This window comes from Varanus komodoensis, unplaced genomic scaffold (genome assembly GCF_004798865.1).
Source record: "Varanus komodoensis strain SLA01 unplaced genomic scaffold, ASM479886v1 scaffold6_4, whole genome shotgun sequence".
Classification (NCBI taxonomy): domain Eukaryota; kingdom Metazoa; phylum Chordata; class Lepidosauria; order Squamata; family Varanidae; genus Varanus; species Varanus komodoensis.
The window spans coordinates 7793537-7813583 of NW_025336347.1; the positions used below are offsets into that span (position 1 = coordinate 7793537).

At 41.5% G+C, this 20047-nt stretch overlaps 1 protein-coding gene across 2 annotated transcripts in view; it reads left to right on the top strand.

The window, feature by feature from the left end:
- Positions 1-859: 859 nt before the first annotated feature.
- LOC123034595 (RING1 and YY1 binding protein) overlaps positions 860-20047 on the top strand; it is an 89652-nt gene continuing 70464 nt past the window's right edge. Inside the window, exons 1-2 of one of the 2 annotated variants that reach the window (XR_006416799.1) lie at positions 860-1338; positions 2530-2655. Coding sequence is in view for 1 of the 2 variants with exons in the window: in XM_044452050.1 (XP_044307985.1) it covers positions 1307-1338; positions 2530-2655 (158 nt within the window). In the remaining variant the exon portion in view is untranslated. The remainder of the gene's footprint in view (positions 1339-2529; positions 2656-20047) is intronic. The other variant, XM_044452050.1, reaches the window with a different exon arrangement.

A 20047-nucleotide genomic window follows, 5' to 3' on the forward strand; every position in this document is an offset into this window, starting at 1 on the left:
CAGGAGCGTGGCAAGAAACTGAATTATTTCACATGCGGTCATTATTTCACGTGTGTGGTGCAATCCTTAGTATGTTTACTTAGAACTGCATCCCACTGTATTCAATGGGGCTTACTCTTTGACTGCGTTTACTACTGCAGCTCAAGTAACCTTGAGTATGCAGCCTCCTGAGGCAGTGACAGGGCAAATGTTGACACTGCTCAATTCTCTGGATAACCGACTGGACGTACACAGGCTGCTCCTGTCTGCGGGCGGGGGCACGAGGCAAAATGGCAGCTGACTGAGGTGTCACACGCTGCCCTTGCTAGGGTGGCCTTTGTGTTCCCCCTTCTCCCTCAGTGTTCGAGCGGGGCTGAAGGGGTGGGCCATTCCCTGCCACAGTCTGGGTGACGTTATCTTTTGCCTGCGTCCTGTCGCCCGCTTGGCGTTGAGGGTGGGCGACTCGGACCGTCCCCGTGCGCGGATCAAGCGGCTGACACGCTGCTCCACGGGAGGCATCAACGCGGGGCCACCTACCCAGAGGGACAAGCGGGTGACAGGTTGATGCACATTCTCCAGCTCACGCGAGTGGGTGAACAACTTAGGCGGCACGTCATGTTCCTCCGCGCGCCTCCTCCGCGTGACTAACACACTTCGTCCTGCTTTTGTGTCCTCACACATACACGTGGGGCGCGGGAGTGAGCGAGGTGCATCTCTCCGCCGCCCGCCCTGGCGTAGGTGACTGTCGGAGGAGGGCCACGCTCCCCGCTCGGCGCGCGGAAGCAGCGGGCGAGTAAACTGAAGCGGGGTCACATGCTGGCCTTGTGGGTGGCCAGGCGCCGCCCAACGACGGCGACGGCGACACGCTTCTCTCGGCCCTTCCACAGAGCCTGAGAGAGCCTCATCCCAAGCGCCTCCTCGGGTGCCCTCCTCGTCGGGGGAGCCATCCTTGCGCCTCACGCGCGCACACACAGAGCGGTCCCCGGGTGACGGGGCCGAGTGTGTGCGTGTGTGGGGGTGCACGTTCCCCTTTCCTCGCCCCAGCGGAGCCCAAGGCCGGGCTGCCCGGATTGGCCGGGGAGGGCCGCGAGCTCCGCCCGCTGTAGCCGTGCTTGCCTGGCTGGGAGGGAGAAAGGGAAGGAGGGGAGAGGAGCGGGGCTGCGCTCCCTGCGCTGCCTAGTCTGGAGCGGGAGCCTGGCAGCGGCAGGAGCGGCGGCGGCGGCGGCTGAGGAGCAGCCGGAGCCTGCTGGTCTGAGGAGGAGTAAGCCCTGTAGCCCTCCACTCCTTGTGCGCAAGGCAAGGGGGGGCTCCCCGCCTCGACCGATCCATGACCATGGGCGACAAGAAGAGCCCGACCAGGTAAGGAGGTTGACGGACGGCAAGAAGGAAAGGAAGTAGTGGCGTTTCGTGGAGCAAGCGAGAACGAGAGCGAGCTCTTCCTAAGATGGAGGGGAGTGTGGAGAGGGGGAACAGAAAGGAGTGTGCGCGGGTGCCAGCCAGAGCACCCACCCTCCACCCCGCTTTATGCTCTGGGGAGGCGCTGCGTGTGGGGACTAGGCCCCGGGGGGGGTGGTAGTTGTAGTAGTGGCGGTAGAAGAGGGGGCGTTTAAGATGGAGGAAGTAGGTAAGGAGGAGAGCTTGTTTGTCTCCTTGCCTCCCAGCCAGGTATAGAAAACTCCTTGTTTTCAATTGTGCTGAGAGGAAGAACTGTAGTGTCGAGGGAGAGAAAACCTAATGCTCCTTGTGTGGTAGGATGCAAGGGGTGGGATCGGCGGCTCTATTTTGTGCCCAGGGTGGCTCTTAAGATGGAGGGAGTGTATAAAAGCAAAAAGGAAGGCGAAGTGTTTGTGTTTCTCTGGTGCCAGGGCTAATCTGGTGTTAGAACAGCTATGGCGGCTCCTCTCCCTCCCTCCCTCCCTCCCTCCCTCTCTCTCCCTCCCTCTCTCCCTCTCTCTCTCTCTCTCACACACACACACACACGCTCTCTCTCGCTCTCTCGCTCTCACTCTCACTCACTCCTCGTCTCCTCACACTGACTTCTTCCAGACAAAGGGAGATTTAACAAGGTAAAGGAGACAGACAGATGGAGAGAGCGCATGGAGGGACACGCCTACAATCCTTTAAAGTACAATCAAGCAACCCCCCCCCCACACACACACACTCGCACCAAAAAAGAGGGAGGATAACCAACCCTCTTAGATACCTTCCATCATCCTCTTTTCGCTACCCTTCCAGATTCAGTGTGTAGTCGTTGTTCTATGAAAATCGATCGTCTTGGGATTTAAGATTAAGAGGAAGCATTCCTCTTTCCTCTCTTAACGAAGGATGGTGATGGAGAAGGTTGGGCAGGATATTTGTGTCGTGAAAAGCTAAAACAAAGTGAATCTTTAGCTATACAGATGCTTTGCTTCCTCCTTCCAAAATGTGATTACTTTTAGCAGAAAAGGGCAGGCAAAGCAGTGTATAGCATGAAAAAATCTCCCTTTATGATCTTGTGTTTAATACATATTTTATTTCTCTTCTTACCTCTCCCCCCCTGCACTTTTCAAGGCCAAAAAGGCAAGCCAAACCTGCAGCCGATGAAGGTTTTTGGGATTGTAGTGTCTGCACCTTTAGGAACAGTGCTGAAGCCTTTAAATGCAGCATATGTGATGTCAGGAAAGGCACCTCTACAAGGTACACTGGCATATTAAAATAAATATATTTCCCTTCTTCCATTAATTGTAATGCTGCTGACTTGTTGATTTACTGTAGTGTTAGATGCAAGAAATAAGTTGCAAGAAATTGAAAGAATGTTTGAATTTGTGTGTTGTGTTATGACCATTTCAATAAACATTAAAAGCAAATGTTTTTCAGGTATATTATACTTGATGCTTCTTGGGCATCTCAATTCATTTGGATAAGATTGGAAGTTACATACTTTTCTGTGATGATATGGTATAGTTTTTCTTAAGCTTGGGAGTACTTTCTGTTGTTGTTGTTCTAAAGGTTGATAGTGTAAAGAGAGAACCACAATACAAAACAGCTTCAAAAATCTTGTTTTCTTGTATTTTAAGAATTCTTATTTTATGTAAAATGAGAGAGCTCTGTAGAAAATCAGTGCCTCCAGAAGAATGAGTAGACATACAAGTTATATACAGGAGTTCTCCCAGTATGACAACCTAATGTATGTGCTCATCTCTCAGAAAATATGAAGCAATATGGATATTCAAGGACAAGAGATGTTATGCTTATTTTTGATTAACATGCAGATTACTGCTAGAAATTGTTTCAAAATGTTGAGACTACCATGGATAGGTTAGTTATTTCTTTCAAAGTAGTTAGGTTGGCACATTATTTTAACTATGAATTAGATGTTTTTATTTTGTTTTTCTCCACAGTACTTTTGGAATATTATAAGCAATGTTTTAAGTTTGTGTAGTTTTATGTTGCTGAAATACTGAGATGTTTCTGTGAATAGAGTTGCTTGTGTGAAGACTGCAGAATGACAGACTGGTTATGTGACTGAGAATTGTTGAGAATGTATTAATTTAATATGTTGGTCAAGGCAGAGTGACCAACACACACACACACTTTCAAAGAGGAAAATCTGAATAGATCTATGAAACTTTCTGACATGAGCACCTGTGTTAGTTTTCATATATTAGTTCCATACATAACTCTTATATCTGTGCAAGTCTGTCTAGCTTCTGTGTGGTCTTAACTGTGTGATTGAATGTTTATCATGCACTTAGTAGCAGCGCTAAATCCACCTGTAGCTCTTGCTTACAAACCTGTTGAATTTTTGTGGGGACTGTGCATACTTTTGGAGATGTACTTATAGGATCAGAATTTTTGTAGATGCTGCTTAACGGAGATGGACAACTGAGTGCTTGTGAACTGATTTTATGCCCTGTGTCAATTTTAAGTCTTCCTGTCAAATTTTAATTTAAGTATAATAAAACATTTGCCCCCAGAAACTCCTGCATGTTTGGGTTGTAAGAAATAGACTCCAAATTTCAGTAGTACATTTCAATATTGAATGCAACATATATTGTCTGTGTAATCCTACATATTATAATGCCTGAGTTATGTACCTGGAAGGGTCTTTCTATTAGATTGGAAAAAGTTTACTGGAGAACTGTTGTGCTCATGAGCAACTGAGATTGTGAGGCAAAGCATGCTTCACAGAACCATATTAGAAATGGGATAACAGGCTTCCCAAAGGAGAGAAAAGTTAGGCATGTCCTGTGTATAACTAGTTTAGGATCTCTGCTTGTTAGAATCTGATTTTCTGTTAAGGGAAAAATGCATAATATCCCTGAAGGATTGAAAGAAGGAAAATAAAGGGACCTAACCCCATTTAATTTTATATTTATTAAAAAGTGACTTATTAAAATTGGAAATGTTCAATTGGGCCTAGTTACAACTTTTGCAAGTGATAGAACTAAAACAGTAGTAATTTTTTCATCATGATTTGGTTGCAACATATTGGGCTGTCCTCCCAGCCCAGTACCTGCCTATATGAATATAGTTTAACCATAAATATATAAATAAAATAAACTGTACAGTTTATTAATGCTTTAATAGAAGATGTATCTTACTGGTTTAAGTGCTTATCAATAATATTTAACATTTAACAGTAAAGGTGCATATTATGTATCATATGTAAACTGAAACTGAATGTTCTAAACAACTGAAATTGCAGCAACTGTACTGTGTGAACTTTATGTTGAGGACTTGCTCATGGCTTGGCTCTGAAACTCACTGTATATGATATGTTGATGTCTGGGGGAAGATTTTGATTTTTTTCATAGACACTTAGTATATGAAAATTGCTGATTATTACTTGGAGTATTTACATCTGGTAATGCAAGCTGTTTGTGTGTTTCTGTTACAGAAAATGTGTCTTACTAATATCTGTAGGAACCTCTAACTAAAGGGGTAGGTAAAAGGTAGATTGGAATCTACTGATAGATCTCTGGGTGATCTGCAATAGATTGACAAGTATTCCTTACTCTTAAACAAAAAGCCTTATTCCCCTCCTTAATTAGGGTCTAGAAATCCAGAAAACTTATAGAAAGAACTGGGGTGGGGTAGTAAATGTTCGTATGGGAAAGGATTTGTATACAAACGCTGATTTTGGTAATGAAGACAAATTCCTGTGCTTAGGTGCATCTTGATTCACAATTCTGTAGCTGTTTTACTGAGCCACTATTTGGTACTTGGCTCTAGTCGGTGAATTTTGGGGCTCTGGTGAAAAACCAGGTAGATTCTGCGATCGTAAAGTCTGTTCCACCCTGCTACTCCACCTTAGCCTTCAAGAATATCAGTAGCAAGGTAGCAATTTTGTGGTGATACTTCTGAGGTGAAGAGTCAAAAATTCCCAAGAACAAAAACTGACAAAGTTGGTTGTCTGCTCAGAGAAAATACCTTGGCCTTATTTTCAGGTATCCTGTTTTATCCCCACACTATCCACACAGAAGGGTCTCCAGGTCCTTTGTGTAACATGATGGTGGGGAAATGAGATTTTCCTTTTGAAATAGAGGCAGGGAAATGTGTTTCGCCCATCCAAGTAGCATGGACCTAAAGCTGGATCCACACAGTCTTGAATACTTGAACAGCACAAGGTGGAGAAGTCTTATCTGCAGTTGCCCCCCCCCAATTGTGGAATTCGCTCCCCAGAGAGGTTCGCCCGGCACCATCACTTTATTCTTTTCAGAACCAGGCCAAAACTTTTTTATTTTCCCAATGTTTTAAGACCTGTTTTAATTTGGGTTTTATTATCAGCTAAATGTTAGGACACTGTTTTGTATTTATTTACTTACTTACTTACTTACTTACATTTTGTTTTGTTAAACCGTCCCGAGACTTCGGTAATAGGACGGTCTAAAGGGTGTGTGGATGTGTAATATAAAACAGGTGCTTAACTTCAGTTTGTTCAGGACATCCATATATTCTGTAAGCACATTGTGAGTAATAAAATCATTATTTATCATGCACTTTGCTCTATGGTACTCTTTAACACAAATCATAAGAAATTGTGGGTGGGAGGGTAGCAGTGGTACTAGTGGTCAGCTCTCTATTGGCTTGTTAGTTTCTAATCATAGAAGTATAGAAGTTGGTTTTGTGCACTTGTTAGTGGGTTTTGGATTATGCTAGGAGGGTTACTATGGAATGGGAACTAAGATTGGCTGCAATTAATTAACTCTTAAGATATTTGTGTGCTTTGGGGAAGAGGAGTGTGTTTACAACTGAAAGTGAAAGCTTTAGTTTGGTTTCTTACTCAAGAAATTCTCCTGAAGCTTCTAGATAAGCTTAACATAAAATAATGATTTATAATTATGACATGGCAAAAGGAATATAATTCAAATGAAACAGCTTGTGGATAAAGGTCACAGAGTATATGGGTGGCTGTACGACTTTCATCTTTCTAAATATAGGATTCTGCCCAAAGTGTAGCACCTTCTGTCCATGACCTCAAAAGTCTTCACAACTAATTCTGTGCAGATTACAGCTGTCCATTACACCATTTACACTGCTATTCTTTGATCAGAAAAGTAAGAGAGAAGAAAAAGAGAAATCTGCCAGAGATGGAAGAAGATTTGGGTAGAATAGAGGGCTGAAAAGTAGTAGAGATCATGTGTTGCTTAGCATTTACATTTCCATCTTGTTTTCAGGAGTATTAAAGCTTGCAAGGTCTGCAAAAATATTTGAAATTTCTAAGAGCTACGTAAGTGTTTGAGGAGCCAGTCCTTCACAGAACTAAAGTAATATGAATTTTGAAGCTTCCAACATCAGTTTTTAGGGCTCCTTAGAACTTCTAGGAGGCTGTTTAACACTGAAGCGTTAAGTTACGGAACAAGTTCTTTATGAAGCTTTTAAAAGCAACATTAATGGTGAGGCTTACATGTAATCATATAGTTCTAATAATAATTTGCATTGTTTAAAGAGAAGCTAGGTATTCTGTACAATCTGTTTTATTTAGTTTTGCTTTTTCATTCAGTGTGTTATCCATTTGGAAAAGTTAGATTGTAATCCTGTACCAACTTACCAAGGAATTAGCCCCATTGAACTCAGTGGACTTAATTTCAAGTAGATATATATTTGAGTTCACTGCTAGTCATTAAAACATTTGCTACTATCTGTTCATTGACCAATCAATTTTATGTTTGTGTTGGGTTATACTTAATTTTTTTTGAAATTATATTTTGGAAAATAGTCTTGTATGTGAATCCAGCTTGATGGTGCTTTTTTGACACCATCAGTGTGAAACTGAATAAGACTCTTAAGTTCATAATTAGTTTAATATTACTGTAAGTGTTCTTGAGTACTCCTTGACTCAGAGCTGTCACTGGAGTTCCAGGTGGCGGCGGTGGCAAGGAGTGCTTTCCTATAACTCCGACTGATCCATCAGCTGCATTCTTACTTGGATGAGCACTCCCTACCAAGTGATACATGCTCCGGTAACTTCCCGCTTGGATTACTGCAACGCACTCTATGTGGAGCTGCCCTTGAAAACAGTCTGGATACTTCAACTGGTACAGAATAGAGCTGCCAGGCTGCTGATGGGGACCAGCTGTTACTCTCGCATAACGCCAGTCCTCTACCAGCTCCACTGGCTTCCAGTTGAAGTCTGGGCCCAATTCAGGTGCTGGATTTGGCCTATAATGCCCTAAACGGCTTGGGACCAGGATACTTGAAGGAACGTCTCCTTCCTTATATGCCCTCACGCCCCTTAAGATCTGTGGGAGAAGCCCTGCTCCGGGAACCCTCTCTAAGAGAGGTAAAAAGGTCATCAACTCGGAGTAGGGCGTTCTCTGCCGTGGCACCCAGACTCTGGAATGTACTGGAATGTACTTCCCACAGAGGTACGCCTGGCGCCAACTTTATACTCTTTACAGAGCCAGGCCAAAATCTATTTATTCAAATGCTATTTTAAAATTAACATTTTTTAACCTTAGTCACTCCTTTGTTTGTGATTTATTGTTTTATTCAGTTTCAATGTATTTATTAGAAATTGGTGTTTTAACTGTTCTTTTAAATATTGTAAGCTGTCCTGAGATTTTGGTATAATAGGACGGCATACAAAAGCTTTTAATAAATAATAAATAAACTCTGAGAGTTTTTTCTGTGTGCAGCAGCAGCATGTATGTTTGTTAGTTCCAGGTCTGCTCCAATTGGTTAACAAGAATGAATACCCTGTTTCCTTTTTAAAAACAAAATATGGAGTGGGAAGGGGGATCCTACAGATAGGTTTGCAGAGAGGGCAAGGAAGGTTCAGCGCTCATGCCCATGTGCCCTGCCACTCTAAAAATCAGAGTCTGTTTCTCCTTACATAACTAAAACGTTTGAGGCTTTCACCTAACTCCCCCCCTAAAATGCGACAGGGAGGTGGGGAGATGCAGAATACATATTAACTTTCTTGGTATTTACTCCAACTTTTTATATTTTTCTTCTGTTTTGTTACCATGACTAGAAAGAAACACATCTTTCCTACTATTCTTTTGTCTATTTACATGTAGCTATGTAGAACTGGAATGAATGTTTGTGTTAGCAACTTAAAGGTAAAGGATTCCCCATGACATTAAAGACCGGTCATGTCTGATTCTTGGGGGGTGGTGCTTATCTCTGTTTCCTAGTTGAGGGAGCAAGCGTTTGTCCGCAGTTTCTGTGGTCATGTGGCCAGCATGACTAAACTCCAAGGTGCATGGAACACTGTTACCTTCCCTCCGAAGTGGTACCTGTTTAGCTCCTTGCATTTATATGTTTTCGAACTGCAAGGTTGGCAGGAGCTGGGACAAAGCACGGGAGCTCACCCCATTATGCAGATTCGAACTGTTGACCTTTCGATCGACCAGCCCAGCAGCTCAGCAGCTTAAACCACTGCCCTTAGCAGAAGTTTATTTTATCCTGGCTAAACTAAGTAGTTTATATATGGTCTGAATGCCACGACCTGAGCATGTATGATGGCCAGGTTTGCAAAACATGACACCCCGTGATGGGTTGCACACTTGTTTGTTTCAGAGTAGCTTATTGTGATATCCATATCTGGCACTGTGGCTTACGTTGTAAACTGTGCATTGGCACTTATTCGTGGTGGCTTGTTTTCAAAGTGGCTTGTCATATTGAGCAAACCCAGCACAATGGTTTGTACATGGCACATTTGAATGGACTACATGGATATCTGGCAGAAGCAGTGAAAAACATGACATCTCCTCATGGAACCCCTCTGCATGCCCTCCTTTGGTTTTATTAATCTTGTAATAGCTATGCTTTTAGTGCCCCATAGCCAAAGCTCTCTGGCTGGTCTGCAGCAATGTATAAAACAAAACAATTAAATACAATACAAATCCCATAAAAAACAATATTAAAACGAATGTAAAATAGGTTTAACAATACAGTAAAAAGACCCTGCAAAGGTAAAGACTCACCTGGATAATCCTATAAGGCCTCCAGTAGTCAAGATCTTTAAAGTTGTCCACATAAAGGACTGTCTTGACCTGGCACGTTTGGTACCAAGAGGACTGCAGGGAGGTTGTTTCAAATATGGAAGGTAAGTATGTGTGGCCACAATTTGGAACCATGGCAATTAGGGAAGGGAGATTTAAGCTTCCCCACTCCTGTTTATAAGCTCAAATACTTTGGCCACCTAATGAGAAGGAAGGACTCGCTGGAAAAGACCTTGATGCTGGGAATGATTGAAGGCAGAAAGGGAAGGGGACAGTGGAGGTTGAGGTGGCTGGATGGGGTCACTGGGGAGGTGGGTGTGGGATTGGGTGGACTATTTCAGTGTATACATCCCAGGAGTGGAATGTATTTCCCCCTTTCCAAATTGCCATGATCCATCTGGGGCCGCACATGCTTACTGAGAGGTTAGTAATGCAAACGTGTATGATTATGTTAGGAGGAGGAATGCTGCTCTTCCGTGGCTGTAAGGAGAAGCCACAAAGTCTTTTAAAAAGTTTAAGAATCTCCCTTCCTCCCAGCCTTCTCATGAAGTAAGGTATAGTAGTGTAAGTCTGCTTCTTCCACTCTGAAGATGTGTTAAGTATATGTCAATGCAGGTGCTTTGCAAGGCAAGAATGGGAGGATGGGAAAAGAATCATAGACCAGTGGGTTTCAACCTTTCCACAGCTGGGGACCAGCGAAAACAGGAAAACCACCTCGGGGACCGCTGAGGCAGAAACAAAAAGCACCATACACATAACACAGTAATCTCTGTATTAGTTTCCAAACACAATACCAAAAAAAGGAAAATTCTCTAAAACAACCAGCAACCAAGCAACAAAAAATGCCAGCGAAAGAACAAAATACCAAAATTGGCACAGCATGACTCCCAGCTGGCTCCCACTGAGCTGTGTCTTCCCCTCCCTGCCCTCCCCCGGTGGCACAGGTGTACACCCCATGAATGCAGTGGCAACTGAGGAAGAGGTGGTGGAGCACAGCTAGCCCCCACACCGGTTCACAGTGAGCCAGATGCACCCTCCCATGGACTGACAGGAAAGCTCCCACTAGTCCGCAGCCCAGTGGTTGAAAATCACTGATAAAGACAAGACTCCTGGGGTACATGCTGGACAAAAAGGTGAAGGGGGAACAAACCATGGTGAGTGCCTGATTATCTGATGCAGCAGAGTGGTTTAATGAGAGATTAACCAACCCACTATGACTTGTTTTTGCTGTGCTGCTTATCCTCATACGTGAACTAGCCCACATATAATCTATAAGAATATAGTCTTGTTTTGGCGCAGTACTCTTGAGTCTGACAGAGGGTTTATAGTTTAAATTTTAGTAGTTGGAATAGGTTTAACAAAAATAAGAGAAGAGGAATGGGTAGAATTCAAGGCCTAACAGTGTATAACTGAATTTTGGCACAGTTGGCTATTTACTGTGTTTAAAGCACAATGCTCAGGGTACCCAAAGTGCCAATCATGTTTTAGATTTTATTGTATAAATGGACTTAAATATGTTTGGAAATATTCATAAGTGTAACAGAAAATCAAGGAATTATTTCTCACATGGAAAAACAATTAATTTGAACCTATGGATCTTTGCAGCAACAAATCTTAAGTAGGCAAGAATCTAGCCTTTAATTTCATTCCCTGCAATTAAACCAGAAGAAAAACGAAATGTTTTCTTCTGTGGAAGAAATACATGTCAGAACAAATTCCACAATTAAATTTGGGTAAAAAGAGCATCACTCTTTGTTGTTGTTGTGGTTGTTTTTGTTTTGTTACTGATTTGTTATGTACTGTTAGATTGTCTCCAGCTTAGGGAGACTCTATGCCCTCCAAAATACCTTCTCCTACACAGCCCTGCTCAGCTCTTGTAAATTCAAGGCTGTGGCTTCTTTTGTGGATGCAATCCATCCCATACTTGGTTGCCGCCTCCACTGCCGCCTCCTGCTGCCACCTGCTTAGGTTTCCCTAGCATGATCATCTTCTCCAGAGAGTTTTGCCTTCTTAAGTTATGCCTAAAGTATGACAGCTTCAGTTTTGTCATTTTTGCTTCCAGGGAAAGTTGTGGTTTGGTTTGATATAGGACTCATTTGTTCATCTATTTCTCAGGCTAGGTTTGTTTGTTTTGCAAAACTCTTTCGGCACCGTGTTTTGAATGCATGAGTTTTCTTCCTGTCAACATTCTTCACTGTCCAGCATCCCTCTCTACTTCTAGAATGTCTGTGTTCAGAAACCTAGGCTGCTTCTTGGTGCATCTCAGGGCTGTTTCTAGCATTTTACTTAGGTTTTGGAGGTTTGGCAGGATTGGAAGTGGGGGAAGAACCTAAGCCTGAGACCAGTTTGATAACATACAGAACAGTTGCATTACTGTGTGTAAATTGCAATATTTATGTATTCAGACCTATGCAGTCTATTTGGAACATTATGAAGAGATGGAGATTGGATATTTCTTTTCAAATAGCATTGGAAACAACTCCAAACTCTCTCCAAACTGTGCCATCTGGTGAGAAAATTGCAGTTTTCTTCCCCATTGTCCTCTGTGCATGGTCTGAAATGTATATCAAATAGAATTAAGAATTTCAAGGTTCAACAGTTTTAATGCTACTTTAAGCAATGAACAAGTTCACCTATTTGCTTGAGGCTAGACCCATCTTTTTAAAAAAATCTGTGTATCTGTTAAGCAGAGATTACTTCAACTTTTCTTCTGTATATCGGAACTGCCTTATGGTAAAACAGCTTGCACCTAACCTTTCATAAATCATAACCTTTCTTGTGTGTGTCTACTCTTCACTGATCTGAATGGTTCTAATAGACTAACAGAAAACTATAAATTTAACATATAAACACTTAGGTCTTTCACTGGGATCTTTTAAAAGTAGTAGAAGCCACATATGTGACTTCAAACAGAATAGTTCTGTGCTATATAGTTTGATTAGAAAACTCAATTGCTATATGTGGAGCTCCTGTGTGATGTGCTTTTGTCTCTAGTCTAGTATCTCTTCTGGAGTGCAAAGCTTAAAAACAGAAACCCAGTGACCTACTTTTTGAGCTTTCAAATGGTTCTGTAGGTCAGTGGGGCTCTGTTGCAAAATGTAGGTCATTTGGAAAGGTGTATGTTTCTTCCATAACAAGTAGCTTTTGACCTATAGTACAATTTGCACAGGTTATGTAGGCAGCGCCAAGGTTTTCTCCCCTTAGAAGGTATAGTTTATTTGCCAGCTCCTCGTGTTCTGCTCTGATGTACAAAAATGATGCAAGTATCACTTTATTTTTAAGGGGATGCATGTTCTGACCAAAAAAAGAAGAACCTTGTATGGTTGTATTTTCTGAATGGTAAATGGAAACATCAGCTATGTATTTGTTATGCAGTATCCTAAAGCAAATTTCCAGTATGTAAGGGAAAAACATTTTCTGAGGCTCTGGATTTTATAACATTTGCAGAAATCCTTTTGTGCTTGTTACGTTTATAAATCATATAAGTGAACAAACTTGATTTATACATAAAAGTTTAATAAATGCTCAACGTTCCCAATAAAATATTACTGTATTTTTTAAAATGTCAACACAAAACATCAGAGCCAGATGTAAGAATTCACCTCACTGGAAAGGACACTCTGGATGTGAGACACCAGAAAGGCTGTCTCCCTGAAACTGATGCATTTAACCTCTGAAGACAGGCATCTGCATCCTAGTGTACAGATAGGCACAATCTTATACATGTCTGCTCAGAAGTAAATTCTGATTAGTTCAGAATTTAGCCTAACAGGAAATTAGGTGTATGATTCTGGCCAGCCATTTGAAGTACTTTCAATCATTTACACATTTGTAGTTTAGTTTAGTTTCCTTAACAATGGCTATACATTTTTCCCTAATTAATGATATCCATATGTTGATAAGCTTACTTTTCATTAGAAGCATTACAACTTCACTATTCTTTGTAGTGACTTGACATAAAAGAAGTGTGATCTTATTCATATTATTTACGTAGTTGCTTGGAGCTTTCCTCCACTGTGAATCTGGCAGTATCCTTCTAATCAGCTCAGGAAACCCAAGACAGGCAAGTACGGATTAGTCATCACTGAGATGAAGCCCTGTTGAACTTTGAAACATAGAAAAAGAGCAAGTCAGAAGGGGTTTCCCAGGCCATCTAGTCTGACCCCAGGCTGCAGGCGGCTCTGCTTGTGTAATCCCCAACACATTCCTATTAGTCTATTAATGTGTGTTTCCAGTGATATAAGCATCTTGTGTTCTTGTGCTTAGCATTTGTTTCATATATTCCTGGACAATATTTGAAAAACCTGTGAAGTTTGCCACTTAGTCTATGACTGTAAGAGACTCCAAGGATTGAACTAGAAGTCTTGCCCATTGCAAGCAGTAGTGGGCTTCAGTACTCCATTCTAGCATTTCTTTGAAGGGGCTTTAGTGTAGGGAGATATGTATTTTGCATGGCTTTGCTACCAGAACAAGTAACTGACACTTGCTGGATATAAATTTAAAGGCATTTTAGAGTTTGTTATCTATATAATGTGTCAATTTGGCTGTTCCATTAATGAATCAGTTAGATTTAATGCCTTCTTACTCCTACTATATCTTGTCTACCTTTTGGTTGTAAGTTTGCTCATCTGGGCCTACTTCCAGTTCCATGGCTCAATTCATTCCTAATTTCTAATAGATTCTTTGGCTGTTGTTCTTTGTTCTTCTTGATGATGCTTGTTCCATATTAAAGTCATTCCATGGCTATTGACTTTAGTTACCACATAATTGTCTTATCTCTTGCCATTGGAAGAGGGCTCTTGATAAATGGGTCACATTTAGTTTGTCCTCTCCAAGTGTTCTGATGTAATTCAGTTCTCAGAATTTTATAGACAAACATGTAATGGGCTTTAGTTATGTTTAATGTCATGGCTTCACTAAGATTTGTTGTCCCCTTTTTCTTTAAAAAAACATACCTGAGGTGGAAAAAATATATTAAATTACTGTTAGCCTCACTTAATGAATCCATAGCAGTTTTGACAACTAGATGCTTCTGATTTTTTTCTAAACTGATATAGCTCTTATTCTCCTTTACAATTTGGTGTTGCTTTTAAAATATATGCTTGCACTCTCTTTTTCACCTACCCCAATATTTAAGAATTTGTGTGAAATTGTTTGGAGTAAGCAGAGTTTTTGAATGAGAAGAATTCGCTTACTTCATGTAATTAATTAATCTATATACGATATAAAAACAAATTTCTGAAGTGATAGTAGTTGCAGTAGTATTTTTAGATTTGAAATAATTTTAGAACACCTCATTAGGCTTTAGAATAAGGCCTGCTATATGCTAACTGTTATATATACTAGTGGTTTAAATATGCTGCTCCTACCATCTGAAAGAAAATTCTTACCCTTTCAGTGTAGGATCACACCTTGGATTTGCCAGTAGGAGAATAAAGAATGTGCAGTGTAATCTGTGTGTACCCTGGAGTAATTTCTATGGTCAGTGGGACTTGCCTGAATATAAGCATGTGTAGGATTTACAGATTAGGCAGGAATTGGATCATGTAAAATGAAGCTTTGTTTTTAGAAATACCAAGGGACCAACTTCCTTTCTCAGTTATTTACACACTGCCATTACCTGCCTAATTAAGCTATATCGTTAGAGAGTAACATAATGCTGCATGGACTATATAGTTTGTGTTGCTCCTATATGGTGTGCTTTACTGTTTTAGAAAATGCATATGTCCAAGAGCTAAGAATTTTTATGTAGCCTGGATGTGTATAACTTGTGCACGTGGATTTCTAAGGCATGCTTTCTGTTTATGCTTATTTTGGTTGTAGTTTTGTTTGCTCATTTTTGCTTCTTTGAGTCATTTATATTATTGATCCAGCTGTATTGCATAACTTTTAAATCTGAAAGTGTATGCTCTTCCCAACTCTCTCCCTGAGATTTCAACAGAAGAGGCAATGCATTGATAAAAGTTGGCCATGTGTTGGAGTAAGTCAGCCAGTAAAGTCATTTATCTCCTGGGGTAGTGAGAGCACATCATTAGCAGAAGGAAAGAGGGCTTTTCTCTATAAAGTTAATAACTCTCCTGTCCTGGCTGTTACTGCAAAGCCAGGTGGCTTTTGGAGGTGGGAGAAAAACAAGTAAATCTAGTATTGTATTTATTGTTTTGAATGAATTATTGAATTGGACTTCAGCAAACCTTGTAAAAGTTGTTGCATTGTTCCATATTTAGGATGAAAGGAAATATAAACAGTGCAGTAATTGAAAATGCTGCTGTGTAGAAGGTAACCTGTGTACAGCTCCTTGTTCATTCAGTGACATTCTAGACAAAATACTATTTGTTGAAATCTTGAAGGTTAATTTAAAAGCCTTTCAGGGTGGATAAAAATTATTTTACAAAAATATAAAAGATTTTAAAACTGAATCAGATTCTTTTGATCTAAATTGGATTTTTTAAATAAAATGCTTTTTGAGGAAAAATCTATCTAAAGGTAGTTTACTATTTAAGATACATTATAGTCCAGAGGTTATTCATCATAGGATTAGTCTTTAATTATGTAGCATAAGGTTCTATATTCATGCAATGTTTAATTTTTTTTGGTAAATACCATTAATCCATTCACAATGTCATGCTCTTCCAGAGGTTTCTGTAAGATCTTTGGGCTATTTTTCTGTCTAGAAGATATTATCACAGATGCTTGGTTTTATAGTTCTCAAAACTGTGAATTTGTAACTGTGATCTCTGTGAATCTGCAGGGATCAAACGCCTCTTCTTCACAGCAAAAACGTTAGAAACATACAGAGATGAGAAAAGGACCTTAATCTCATTGTTCATTTGGAAATCTATGTACACAGAATCGACCCCTTACCTCTTAAGTGCTAAGTTTCAAAAATTCAATGAATAGAAGGATAGTTGGGAGTGGAATAGATCTACACAAGAAGCTAAGTATGAGGAGAGAGGGGCAAGCAGTAAAAATGACAGTGAAATCTTTTGAGCAGAATACTCCATAACTCTCTGGATCTTTTTGTGTATAGTCTGAGGTATATTATTATTCCCCTGGAAGGGAAAACCTGTAATGGCAGCAGGCTATAAAAGAGACCCAATTTGGGAATATTTTAATGATGTTCTTCTACTTACAGGTAAGGCAGGCATGAGTGCAAAACCATTTTTAAATCTAGTCTTACTAGTGATTTCAGTCATGATTTAAATTGATTTGATTTAAATCAAATCCACCTTGGGCTCTTCCTTTTCAGAATCCAGCTTGAATGTCAGGCATTTCTTATTCCATATATAGTAAAAATATTAATTGTATCATGTTGTGATTTACTTTCCTTCCACGGGGAATCAATGCCATGGTTCTGTAGTTGCTGCACTCCTTCACATATCCTTTCTTGGGTATTGGAATGTGTATTGAATGTTTCTCAGTCTGAGGGCCATTGTTTTGTTTTCCATATCTCTTGGCATATTTTTGTTAGGATTTAGACCATTTCATTGGAATGCTTTTATTGGTACTCTTATTTACTCCAGGTGCTATAATACTTCCAAGTGCTTTCAGAGCTGCTTTCACTTTACTTTCTAATATTGCAAACTCTTCCTTATAGAATTATTCTTTGAAAGAGTCTGTTATCATTTCATTTGTATAATTCTGTATATTTCTTACCCCTTTCTCTTTATTCTATCCTGATCAGATAGTATATTCTCTCATTTGTCTTTCAGCATTTCTAATCTAGGTATGAATTTCCCTTTGATTTCCTGGATCTTCTGGAAGAGATTGCTTGTTTTCCTGTTGTCATATGCTCTCTTTCCTGCCCTCTACTCTTCTCTGTGCAGGCTAATAGTTCTTTTTGTGTCTATGTTAAGGTTACTGAAAAGTTACATTCAGGATTCTGTCCCTGTTTTTGCCACCTTTTCCAGTTGCTCTGTGCCTGTCCTTACAGTTATGTTTCTTTCATCATCTGTCTAGGCATTTTCCTGCTTACGTGTGGGAATTGCTTTTTTTACATTCATCCCTCCTAATCTGGCTACCATTCTCTTGACCCTGCGCTGAACTGATTCTAACCTAGTTCTGTCTCTCCTATAATGTGGAGCCCAGAACTGCATGCAGTACTGCAGTGTGGGCACACCAGAGTCATGTAGAATGGTATCAACACTTCCCTAGATCTGGAAGCCAGACTTCTGGCTGGGTGGAATTTGCCTTCTTAATGTAACCTTCACACTGCTGGCTCATGTTTAGCCTTCTGCTGACAAGTACCCTGAGATCCCTTTCACAAGTGCTACTCTCCAGTCACTTGTCCCTCTTCCTGTACCACCTATTCCTGTGTCCCAGGTGCAAGATGTTGCATTTATCTACATTGAATGCCATCCTGTTGTCCCCTGTCCACTTCCACAGCCTGCCCAGATCCTTCTGGATATGGATCACCTGCTCCTCAGTTGTAGCCACTGTCCCCACTTTGGTATCATCAACAATTTCTCAACAATTTCTTGACCTGGATATCATGTGACTGTCAAAGGCCTTGCTGAGATCCAGGTAAACCACATCTATTACATCCCCTCTTGTCAAACCACCTTGAGACCTTATCAGAGAATTCTACAAGGTTCTTTTGGCAGGATCTGTTTTTATGGAATCTGTGTTTCGTGGCTGCCAGCCTCCCATCCCTGTCTAGGGTTTCTAGAGCTTTCCTATTATGAGCCTTTCCATTGTCTTTCCCAGAATGGACATAAGGCTAACCGACCTGTAATTCCACATATCCCCTCTGCTACCCTTTCTTGAAGATTGGATCCACTTATGCCACCCTCCAATTCATTTTCCACAAAACCTCAAAATGAAGGTCAACAGATAGGAGAGCACAGTTGCCAATTCCAGAATTACCTTAAGGTGTAGCCCATCAGGGCTCAGTGCCTTTGTAACATCCAGGGCCCTGAGGAGCTCCTCGACTTCTAATGAGGTGACTCCAGTCTGTGCCCCCACAACCCCAACCTCATCCCCCAGTCTTCTTTGGGGAGAACACAGAAGCAAAACAATCATTTAACATCTGTGCCTGTTCCGTTAAATCAGTTACCAGATCCCCTCCCTCCCTCCCTCCCTTTTAAGTGGCCCCACCACCTGTCTCCCCCTTCCTCTTCCTATGTACATGGAGATAGAAGCACTTTTTGTTGCTCTTGACATGCTTCTCAAGTCTCAGCTCATAATCAGCCTTAGCCTTGCAAAGAACCCTTTTGCATCGTGTCGCCTCTTCCTGGTAAACCCTTTTGTCTACTTACCACAGTGTCCATTTCCTGTGAAGGTTCCTCTCCCTCCTAATCCCTCTTACCACCTCTCTTCACATCCACAGTGGTGCCCTCCGATGACATCTCTTTTTAGAGCCACCCACCCCTCCTGAACTCTCTTTCCTTCCAGTACCCTCTCCCAGGAACCTTCCCTTAGCCTGGCCTTCAATTGGCTGAAGTTGGCCGTCAAGAAGTCCCAACCCCAGTACTTGTCCTACTGTTCATCCCTGCTCCCCTGATCTCAAATCATAGAATTGTTATTGTTGTTACATTTTTATACTGCCCATAGCCAAAACTCTCTGGGCAGTTTACAGTAATAATCATAGAATCATACACTCAAGTCATCCATCCCAATTCTGACCAGGCCTGATCCTGCTTAGCTTCCAAGATTAGGCAGGATCAGGCACTTCCCAGTTTCAAAGTCCAAGAATTTCCAAAAAAATGGCAATTTGAAAGCTAGTTTGATGGTTAACAGTGCTGGACTGGGTCTCAGAAGATTTGGGTTCAGGTAAGTCCCCATTCATTCATAAAGTTCACTGAGGTAACTTTGGCTCAGTCACTGACCCTCAGCTTAATCCGTTCAAGCTGTTCTGAGAACTTCTTTGTACAAGTTTTGCAAATGGAGCGGTCACTCACATCCAAAGCTTCCCTAATCTGCACATCATCCACCAGATCCTCCCTGTTGGTCAGAACCAAGTCTAGGATGCCTCCCTCCCCCTGTTGCCTCTCAGATTCTCTGGGTGACCCTCCATAGCTTCTAGGAAGCAAAGGGACCTAGCCACTGCCGCCGAGTGTATTTCCCAGGTAATATCAGGAAAGTTAGGACCATGTCCCTCCCCATGTCCTTCCCTCACCCTTCCAGTCTGGTCTATTAGAGCATTGTTCAGGGGTCTCAAGTTGACCTGGTGGGTGATAACATATCTCCACTATCAGATCCTTGGCCACCTTCAGATCTGTCAGTTTTACTCATACTGCCTCTACCTGATCCCCTTCTACCCTGCTCCTTTTTTCATTGTACCCTATCTCTTATATAGCGCTACACTCTCTGTACTTCATAAAAGGAGCTTACCTTTCTGTGTTGACATTCCAATCCTACTTTCATCCCACCGTGTTTCTCTAATTCCCACCGGCCTCTGTAATTCATACCCACCTATTCTCAGGAGAATCCCAGCCTCCTCCTGCTTATTTCCCATGCTCCTACCATTGGTATGCATACATCACAGCTCTTTCCCATGACACCCATTCCCTGACTTCCCTGACCTCCCTGGCACATCAGGAATCCTCTGTGCAATACTCTGCTAGTCCCTGCATCACCCTGCCCCTGAGACCCCGAACCTTTTTAAGCCTCAGAAACCACTGGCCCCGCCCTCTCCACTC